This window comes from Coffea arabica, chromosome 2c (assembly GCF_036785885.1).
Source record: "Coffea arabica cultivar ET-39 chromosome 2c, Coffea Arabica ET-39 HiFi, whole genome shotgun sequence".
NCBI lineage: Eukaryota > Viridiplantae > Streptophyta > Magnoliopsida > Gentianales > Rubiaceae > Coffea > Coffea arabica.
Window position 1 is genome coordinate 41,786,877 of NC_092312.1, and position 10,836 is coordinate 41,797,712.

At 35.9% G+C, this 10,836-nt stretch overlaps 1 protein-coding gene and 1 non-coding gene across 2 annotated transcripts; both read right to left on the minus strand.

Moving 5' to 3' along the window:
* Positions 1-4,826: 4,826 nt before the first annotated feature.
* On the minus strand, positions 4,827-7,504 carry LOC113723318 (protein EXPORTIN 1A-like). Its single transcript, XM_072075950.1, has 4 exons — positions 7,379-7,504; positions 7,123-7,220; positions 6,928-7,013; positions 4,827-5,160 (listed from the first exon to the last, which is right to left on the minus strand). Exons 1-4 carry the CDS (start codon positions 7,502-7,504, stop codon positions 5,147-5,149), a joined length of 324 nt encoding a protein of 107 aa, XP_071932051.1. The 3' UTR covers positions 4,827-5,146.
* A 46-nt stretch (positions 7,505-7,550) lies between these two features.
* LOC113723324 (uncharacterized) lies at positions 7,551-8,652 on the minus strand. The gene is made up of 2 exons (XR_011839469.1): positions 8,463-8,652; positions 7,551-7,964 (listed from the first exon to the last, which is right to left on the minus strand). It is a non-coding gene; the product is annotated as an uncharacterized protein (transcript).
* Between the last annotated feature and the right edge of the window lie 2,184 nt (positions 8,653-10,836).

Sequence of the window (10,836 nt, forward strand, 5' to 3'; positions counted from 1 at the left end):
CTTTTGTAATGGTTCTCGCCCTAGTGCTTGGCACGGGCTAGTTGTATGGTGAAGTGAGAACCTTTGTACATTTGATGGTTGTACTTCCTTTTGAGATAGCAATGTATTTAAGTTCCACTTTAAGTTTGGATTGCTGCCCTATTTATTCTTGTGATTTGTTCTGGATTTGATTAAAGAACGACTGAGTCCCGGCGAGAGATGGGCAGGCGGCCCGCCGAACCCTCTGGTACGCCTTAGGGGGAGGTGGGGTCGTTACAAGTGGTATCAGAGCTTAGGCTTCAGATCTCTGTAGTGTATCCTAGATTAAAGATTAGGATACCGGACTGTGGGATTTGATTGGACTTGAAAGTTAAGCGATTGAGGGATAAAATTTATAGTTGCTTCGCGTGGTTTCTACGTGGAGTGACCCTGGACTAAGTGGTGAATAAGTATGAGGGACTAAGTGAAGCTATGAATTGCGAATGTTATAAGCCTTAAATCTTTCTAATGGTATCTGAGGACCATAGATAGGTATGTCAGGTAGGAATTCCGATTGTAGATCGTTTACTCTTGGGACTGCAGCTCAAGATGTGAATTATCTTATTTCGGATTCTCGTGCCTGAGTACTCTATAGTTGAGGTGCTGCTAAATACTTGAGACTTGTATTTTGGGAACATGAACAGGCTTTGTCTGACTAGAATGAGCACAAGAGGTCAGGGACATCTAGTTTGGATAGTAAGTGACGTGAGAGACCGAACGGGCTGATACTGGGACGACTTCACCTTTTCCTTTTGATTTACCTGTATATTGTTACTACATGACGTTAGTATACCTGTATGTACATGGTTATCTGTCCAAGTTGATATGTATTTGTGTATTTGCTTTAGACAACCGACAAGTTCCGGACTCGTCTGAGGCAACTGAAGGTAAAATTTCGAGGGCGAAATTTTTTAAGGGGGAGAGAATGTGAGGACTCGCAAATTCCTTGTATTTTTCCTCAAAAATACCCTTTTATTTGAAAATTAGTATTTACCAAAGGCCACTACCCAAATATTTCACATTAAGTGTAGATAAACCTAGAAAATAGGGTTTTACGCTTCGGTTTCAAGTTTGGAGCAAAATTAGGGTTTTCGCGATTTTTCGCCGGATGAATTTTCGGTACAGAGTAAGGATTAAATTTGAGGATTAAAAGTGACTTTTAAGTGAGAAATAATATGTGATTGGTAGCAATGATATAAGGTTAGTGAATGGGAAGTAAAAACCCTAGTACGTGAGTTTTTAAGAAAAACGGCGCGAACCGGCGAGTCCCGCGCACTACCGTTTGAACGCACCACTTGACCACCATTTTTGCTTACCAAAAAAATTTATTGAACTTGAGCAAAATATCTTCTCTCTTGGCAGCAAGCTTGACCGAAATTTGTGGCTCATAAGCAAGGGAAAGAAAGAGAAAAATTAGTGGCCAAGATTAGGCCAAGTGTTGGGCAATTTGTGGACACCATTAGTTCTAATCCTTTTGGCTTTAATATAAGACAACTTAGCTTCATACCTCTTCATATTTCTGCCAAGGGAGCTGAGAGAGAGAGAGGAGAAGAACAAGAGTGAACTTTCTTCATTTCTTCTTGATTCAAGCTACAAAGTGAGAAATCAAAAGAACTAAACCGATTAAACTTCTCCTTGAGTGATTAGCTAGTGTTTGGTGGTGAAATTTTGGAAAGAGAAGGCTTGGGCTACACTTGGAGAACTCATATTAAGGTAAGGAAGATGATATCTCTCTAAATTTTTCTTTCAATCTTGGTTAAATTAAGTCTAGTAACTTGAGTAGTAGTGGAATCATGGATGCTAGCATGTTTGGAAGTTTTTCCCCTCTTTATATGATGAACTAGGGTTTGGGAAATTCTGCCCAACTTGTTGTATGATGCTTGTATGTTACAATTAATGTTGTATAAGATGTTTTGGTAGTGTGAGAAGTGAGAAATTGGGGAAAGTTGCACTAGAAACTACAAATTTCAGATTTCTGGAAATTCTAGCTTCCATTCTGTCCGGTTTGGTAACTACATGTTAGAGGCCGAATTGGCCTTGGGTCAAAGAAGGAAAGTTGTATATAATGGTATTTTGTAGGTGCCTGTAAAATTTTAGCTCAATCGGAGTAACGTAGGTCATGAAAAGTCCGAAATACCCTTACTATTTTAAGTATTTCCCAAGCAGTCCGTGTGATCAGTTAAGTCCAGTTTATCACGTTTTTCGACTAGGATCCATTTTGATTTAGCTTTTTGCCAAAACATGAAAGTTGTAGTATTCTCAATTAGCTTTCAAATGCCTCTAAGAACACCTGATTCGGACTTGTGTACTCTGAGTTATGTCCATTACAGTGTTCTGCATTTAAACAGCCGATGAATTGGTTTCTGGTTTAGTAATTCGAGAATTTGACCAAGTTACATTAGAAACTGGACTAAGTGACCTTCATGAACATTGTAACCCTGAGTCTTAGCTTCGAAATGGCATAGGTTACATCTTAATCTGATAAGCGTAGCCTCGGATACGTTATTTCCGCTTTCATACGTCAAATCTGTCTTTTGCTAAATTGAATTTCTGCACTTGTTATTACTGTATTTCTTATTCTTATGATATTGTGAGCCTATGGAACGGCTTTTGACTTGAATTGCTTATGTGTGATGTTGGGTTGTGGTTGAGGAAAAATAATGAAGCCAAAATGGCTGGAAAATTAGGTAAACACAAAGGGCGTGCTGCCCAAATTTTCGCCCGAGGTCTAGGTTTCTATTTGAACTTGTATACTTTTGTTAGGCCAATACCATGACCGGTTTTCCATTTTAAAACATGATTTTTCATCCTTGGGTTCAAACAACCCTCTTCTTACTTGAAAGTCATCTTTACACGTTTTACTCCTAATTAGTCGGGTTTCTTTGTTTCCCTTAAATGTTTTGTTCGATAAACTGTAATATGTTCTCTTGTTCAACCTTAGGTTTCATTGGTGACTAAGGGTAATATCCGGAAGGATATTTTGCACGTTATTTTGTATATCTAGGTGAGTGTTCCTTATTTGACTTTATGGCTTGTTGTTATCATTTGCTAATGTGTTAATTGCTTTTAATGATTTCCAAAACGAGTTTTTTAGGCGAGTGTGTACTTTATCGCACTCGACCTAAATAACTGTGTAATTTTCAAGGATTTAATGATTGAAATGTTACTTGCGCATGAATGTAAGCCTTTTGGGCTGAACTGGCCATTGCCCCTTGTTACCGGTCGTCTCGAGCCAGAAGCGGACTCGGTCGGGCGATTAGGGACTTGGGTGAACGTTTGGTATACTCGAGTATTATCCTGTAGGTTGGTGGAGACTGGCCAACGGCCAGGACGGGGGTGAATGAATGAATGAACGAACGAACGAACGAACGAGGGTTTATTAATAAACGAAAAATGCATTTTCAAATGATTGGAGGAATAAGGGGAAATGTCAGGAGAACGAATGAACGAATTGCTCCTTGTGAGCCGTATCCTTTTAATGAATGTTACTATTGCTTTCCATTGTAAATGTTTCTTGAATTATTGATACTCCATGTTTAATGTATTGAATTGATTGTTTGATTGTTTGATTATCTGTTTGGAACCTCACTGAGCTTTTAGCTCACCCCTTTAGTTTTGTTTTCCTTAACAGGGGACGGCGAGCAGGATGAGAGCATAGACTAGCCTAGTCTAGGTCTTTTGTTTCTTTTGTAATGGTTCTCGCCCTAGTGCTTGGCACGGGCTAGTTGTATGGTGAAGTGAGAACCTTTGTACATTTGATGGTTGTACTTCCTTTTGAGATAGCAATGTATATAAGTTCCACTTTAAGTTTGGATTGCTGCCCTATTTATTCTTGTGATTTGTTCTGGATTTGATTAAAGAACGACTGAGTCCCGGCGAGAGCTGAGCAGGCGGCCCACCGAACCCTCTGGTACGCCTTAGGGGGAGGTGGGGTCGTTACACAGGTAAGTATTTGGTGTCTATTTCTTTGTCTCAAATTTTTCAAAACTCAGACAAAGAGGGGCAAACTGTAGACACCAAATTTTTGGTGTAATTTCTTTTACTTTTTATTCTCATTTGTCGTAGTTGCTTTTTAATTTTTTTTAGTTTCTAGTTTTATTTTATTTTTTAAGTTTTAGCGTAGAAAAATCATGAAAAAGAAAAAAAAAGAAGAAGAAAAATCATGAAAAAGAAAAAGGGAAAAATCATGAAAAAAGAGAAAAAAAAGGAAAATTGTTCACAAAAATGCGTTCAAATTCAATCTTTTGGCATTTTGGTTTATTTTTGTTAATTGATTTTGAAAAAAAGAAAAAAGGAAGGAAAAAAGAAAAATGATGAAAAATGGAAAAATGAAAGAAAAAGATTGAAAATGGTAACACTACAAGAAATTTGACCTTTTGTGACAATAGGAAATCATCCCTAAAAATTAGAAAGTCGTCATTATATGAATATAGTGACGACTTTTTCCATTGTCACATTGTTGTCACTAATTCTATGTCACAAATGGGTACGTGTGACAACCTCTACAAAGTCGTCACTAAATATTATTATTTAATGACGAAAACTAAGTCGTCACTAAAAAATAGTATTCTGTGACGAAGTTTCTTGTCACTGTTTCCAAAATTTTTTTGTCATAAAAAATAGCAGAAGTCGTCACAAATTTGAACGTGCACAGTGACGACTTGAACTTGTCACTCTCACTCCTAGTATTCTGTGACAAGAATAGTCGTCACTTAGTGAACTTATAACTTTGTGTACAAGAGCTGCAATTCTATTGCATTTTCAACAACCATAGCAGAAAATTGTGGCTCGACTAATGCAAAAAACGATAGTAATTAATGTACAATGAACCCTCAAATATATATATATATATATATATGGTTATAAACATCTCTAAATTCATCAAAACACACATTAACCAAAATGGGTTCCAAAGCCCACATTAGTTGAAGTACTAACAGCCATTATCCATCCAAACAATAGAGTACTAAATTCACATTAGTTCAACTAGTAATAGCCATTACGCATCCAAAAAAACAAAGTACTCTTTCCAAACAAAAACATAGACTAAAGCTGCAATTTGTGTCAAACTGAAGTCATCTTCATGAGCATATCCAAAAGCCAACCTTTTTCATCTCCTCAAGAGCATTTAGTAGCATTGTACTGCATTGAAAGAAAAGTATCATATGCATTAGAATCGATTTCAGTCAAAAAAATGCCATTACTCGCATACACTATTGAATTTGAATGAATAGTCATACTGAACAAAAATCCAATTAAGTCAATATGATAAGCTCCCACCAACATCACGTACAATGTCACACCACAGGACCATACATCCGCAATCTAGAAAATAGACAGCAATTACAAAATGAATGAAAACCTTCTTGAGACAAAACTATTTAATGAGCAGAAAGTAGGCAGCAGTACATGCCTGTTAAGCAGGAAGAAATGAACTGAACAAGCATAACCACTAGCACAAAGTTTACAAGATACTTGAGACAAGGGCCATATTGCTGATTTAGAAGAAACAGTACAAGTGATCCTTTGGCAGCTTTAGCTGACTCTTCTTTCCTACTAAGTTAGGTGCTTCATGATAACCGGCCCACATACAGTTTGAGACTTTGTATCTTAGAAATTGTTCTACTTAACTATTGACTTTGATCTTCATCTACTTTGCATCTGGTTTATCTGTTGATGTATGAAGGTGGAATTTGAACTTTGTTATAAACTTGGATTGAAGCTCCAAACTTCAATCTTTGGATTTATCTGTTTTTTGTTTCTTAGAAACGGAGACAAGGTCCATCATTTTCTTTTTCTTTTTTTTTTTGATAGTTGATTAAACAGCTATACACTTTTTGTGAAGATAACAATCAGAACACAAGATTTGGTAGAATTAAAGGCTTCGTTGTGTAACTTTTCATTTTTCAGACATTCATAAGTCAAAGTTTGACAAATTCTGAAAATCCTCTCTCCTTTTTAGATACACTTTAGCAGCACTTTTTGTGTAGTATCATATATTAGTAAGCTATTACCATCTAAGTCATCGACAAGTTAAGAGTGCACAAATAAGGATAAATGAAAAAGTAAAGTGAAAATTACAATTAAGCTTCACTAAAATCACTAAAGATTAAAAAAAATACTTCTTCCTTAGTGTATCGATAAAAAAAAAATCAGACAAATATTGATCTAATAGGATAGTCTTCTAAAACTATGCTTACGGTGCTTACAAAGCCAAATAAAAGGAAGGCTACTGCAAAAGATACCAGTTTGAAAACTAACCAAAACTTGTCCATAGAAACCAGAGGAATACATCTAAATAGGATTACAGTCCATAACCATTGTTTGTACATTCAATTGTTTCATCTCTATGTGGGAGATGCAACATCAGATGTAACTGAGGCGGCATAAAGAATTTTCCAAACTTGGAGAGAATCCCTTGAGGCAAGGTTATTAGATGTAGTCACAACTCAATTTTCTCAATATAGTGCTCCAATTTGTCTCAAGAAATATCAATGGCAAGAGATACAAGAACTAAATTTTAGACCCACTCCTCTGACTTAGCCATTAACTTATCTTGTAGCAGATCAGACATGAACAATTAACTGCACATGTTAAATGATGTCTAAACACAATTGCTAAATGAAAGAGAATATTAGTACTCATTACATAGCCATTTAGGTTGTAGTTGATTCCTTCTATAAGCATACTAAAGATGTTTACCAGTGCTATGTAAAGGTAAACAATATCATTTTAGTTGAATAAAGACTCCAAAACTAAAGAGGCTAGATTTTCATGCAACAGTTGAGATGGATAACTAGCATGGATTGCCAAAAATGTTAACAACCAAATGATACTTGAATCTTTAATCATCCTCAGAAACACACATCACCAGGAAGGAGATGCAAAATAAGTTACACCAGAATTTACCTTTTACCAGATTTGACAGACCATTTTCCTTCAAACTTCTTGAAATCACCATCAACCATCGAAAACTGGAGTTCACGGTCATTTGCCTGAATAAATTTCATTTGCAAATAGTTAACTGAGATAAAGTTTTCACATAAGAATGCCTAGTTACTGCTACCTACTCTATCAGAATGAAAATCCAGTTTAACATCTCACATTATATTACTTGCAATAACTACTTTGTTGGCTTTGCCTTTTGTAATCTCACAAAGGTTTAACAAATCACGTATCACCATCACAAGAAACTTGTTTTCCTGCCACAGTTGATGCAAAAAATAAAAGTAATAAAATGGTGAAAAAGAAAAATAACCATAAAACTGAAAGTTATCCAAACACAAGGTCTCATTCTGAGTAGAAAGAAGCCAGAAAATAGTCACTCAGCGAAGAAAGACTAAAAACAGGAAAAATATACAGCATAAAGCAATACACTTGTTCCTCCATCATTGATCCTGATATAGATCCTATTGCCCAGCAAGGTATTTAGGTTGTTCCGCATCCAATCCTCACCATTGAGCTGTTTACTTAACTTCCTCATCATCTGTTAACAAGATTCATCATACATGTCAACACCTTTTTTAAAAAAATTTTACATGTCAACTCCTTGAACAAATATAGAAGAAAATCATAATAACTATAGCAGTTTCGACAAGGAAAGATTTGAGCCCCATCATATTTAGAACCAAAATAACAATACTTAGTTTGCAGTTTCAGTTGGCATTACAAATGTATAAGAAGTCACCATTCATTACACTAAAAGCTTCACCTATGAGTAGAAGAAATACTCAACTAACTAGAAAAAATTCAGACATGAGTTCCACATAAGTCAGTGAATATGAGCATGTCTTAACTATAGAAGAACCTAACAATTGAAAATAAATTCACAACCTGAGCTGAAGCACCTCCAAGTTCAATAATACCAGTTGTTTGCTTAGGATCACCTCCTAGAGTGCCAAGGGCATAATTAGCAACGACCCAGGCATATACACCTTCATCAGAACCTAAACAATGGATCATCCAACTTTAGACTTTCAAAATATAACAAGAATTAAATGCTAACAAAACCAGTTTATAAGAATTAATATGACTAAATAAAAGCCCATATAGCATTGCCAAGCTATTAGATAGGAAATGCAGCAGTTAGCATGAGACCAACATCCAAGTACATTTTACCCAGAATTCAAAAATCTGAATCTACCTATAATCTGGCCTTACTTACTTAAAGTTCAAATTTTGACTCCTTAGCAAGCACATTGTCACTTGAAGTTGAATAAACCAAAAAGATAAGCAATAACAAACACCTAACAAAGAAGTTATATCCACTCAGACAGGGTTGCAAAAGTTCACATTCTCAATGTCCAGATACGTCACTAGCATACTAACTAGAGCAAAACACTAGAATTTCCAACACTCTTACCATTGATTATACAAAACATGCTTCAAAATGCAGATCAGAGAACCAAAATTAAAAGAAATCCACAAGCCAAATGGCATCATACCGGAAATAACGGAAGCCCAATCATCGTAAAACCTGAAACCGGAGCCCCTCAACACGGTTCGGCAAGCCTCCAAAATCCTATCTTGAACTCCTTTCTCCAACATCCTCAAACCAGCAGTTGCCATTAGCCTAATTTCAGTCTCCCTCCAATACTCCCGAGGTACCCTTTTCCTCCCAAACTCCACCAGCTCCGCCACAAAATCAGCCCTCTCCGGCTCCTCCGTAAAATCAGCCCTCTCCGGCTCCTCCGCAAAATCAGACAACCCTGGCTGTCCTTAGCCTTCTCAGCATCAAGGCAAGCCCCAATTTTCTTGAGAAGACTGATAGCATTGGAGGTTTTCTCCATGGCCTCAGCAGAATCGGAGATCACACAGGGGATTTGCAGGACAGACTCGATCCGGTGGCTGCGGGCTATGACAAGGGAAGGCACTGCAGAGGCGGCGATGGCAGAAACCACGGCATACCATTTCTTGTTAACTGGGACCTGCGGTGCCAACGGTGCCAGATCTTGGTCGGAGCAAACATGCGGCCGCCACAGCACATGTTGCCATAGACATCCTGGCCGGCACGGTGAGTGCCACCGCCAGGAACACGAGAGATACGGGAAACAGCGAGACCAGCACCCCAAGACTCGGCCTGGCCGGCGGACCTAGAGACAGCGTAGGGTTGGCGAGAGTTCTTGGAGATGTCGCGATGAATGTCTTGCTAAAATGATGTCCGAAAATTTTCTAAGTGTTATGAGTGTTTTTGTTTAACTCTTGCTAAAATGACGTCGTTTCTGCTTCTTTTGTTTACCCGTCTCTACTCGTTCAATTTTGTTCAATTTTTAGCTTTCCCCGCCTGTACACCAAATTTCAGCTTCCCCCGCCTCTACTCCAATTTTGAGCTTCCCACTTCCATTTTAGCTTCAGCCAAAAAATAACGCTTTCAAGTGACTTTTGTACTAACTATTTGGACCTTTCTTTACAAAAACAACGCTTTCTCTAGTATATCTCTTTTTCTTTTCTCTATCTTTGTGCAATTAAAGTTGTTTATTATTTTGAGTTTTTAGCTCATAAGTTGTATTAAAATTTTATTTGTTGCATTAAAACTTTAGAATATGAAAATTTAGTGTTTTCTGATAATGTTGTTTACTAACACAGGTTTTTTTTATTTCTACAAAAAATTAATGTCCAAAAACTAAAAAGCTTATTAAAAATATGTTTCATAAACCATAAACAATGTTACTATTGTAATTAATAATAAACTCCAGTCATCCAATTGGTTAACTAGTTAATAATAAACTAGTTGATCAAATAACCAAAATGGTTTACTAATACATGCATGAAACACTAAATCTATTTGATACATGTACTGATTCATAAACCATAAACAATTTGATTATTGTAAATTGTAATACATAACAAACCCCAGTCATGGAATTGTTAAGATTTTTACTTAATTTCATATTAAATTTTATTATTCTGTTCCATTATTTTCACACTATGTTAATCAGTAATTTCCCATATGTTGTCAAGAGAACTAAATAAAGAATTCATGATATTTTTTTAACTTTATAACAAGGTATTAGCTATGTTTGGAATAATTGAAAAATAGGTAAACATTGTTTTTTACAATATATACCTCATTTTGCTAATGATAAACACAACTTAAAGTATAAAAGCATAGGGTGGCATAATAAAATTAATAAAAATTTTCTTTGTCACATACGAGACTAAATTGCAAAAGATAAGGTGTCATGGTAGAGTTAATGAGATTAGTTTACCAAATACGAGGCTAAACTGTAAAAGTTCGAGTGTCATAATATAATTAATTAAATTTACTTGCAGCGTATGGCCCATATAGAAAAAATTAAGGTGGTATATGGGGTTAAAATATAAAAGTTAGGGTGTCATAGTAGAATTAATAAAATTTGTTTACAACATATGGGTCATATTGAAAAAATTAAGGTGGTATATGGGGTCAAAATATAAAAATTAGGGTGTCATAGTTGAATTAATAAAATTTATTTACAACACATGGACCATATTCAAAAAATTAAGATGGTATATGGGGTTAAAATGTAAAAGTTAGGGTGTCATAGCAAAATTAATAAAATTTATTTACAACACATGGGTCATGTTAAAAAAATTAAGGTGGTATATAGGGTCAAAATGTAAAAGTTAGGGTGGCATGGTAGAATTAATAAAACTTATTTACAACATATGGGCCATATTGAAAATATTAGGGTGATATAGTAGAATTAGCGAAAGTGAGATGGGAATAAATTATTTGGACAGTGACGACTAGTTGTTGTCACTAATTTAGAACTGGCAACCATATTGTGACGATATTTTAAGTTGTCACTGTAGGACGAGTTTCAGTGACAACAAATT

Coding starts and splice junctions, on each gene's coding strand:
- LOC113723318 (XM_072075950.1), bottom strand. CDS start 7,504: ATGATGAGGAAGTTAAGTAAACAGCTCAATGGTGAGGATTGGATGCGG. Junction 7,221..7,378: donor CAAGTGTATTGCTTTATGCT/GTATATTTTTCC, acceptor CAACTGTGGCAG/GAAAACAAGTTTCTTGTGAT. Junction 7,014..7,122: donor GTTATTGCAAGTAATATAAT/GTGAGATGTTAA, acceptor AAATTTATTCAG/GCAAATGACCGTGAACTCCA.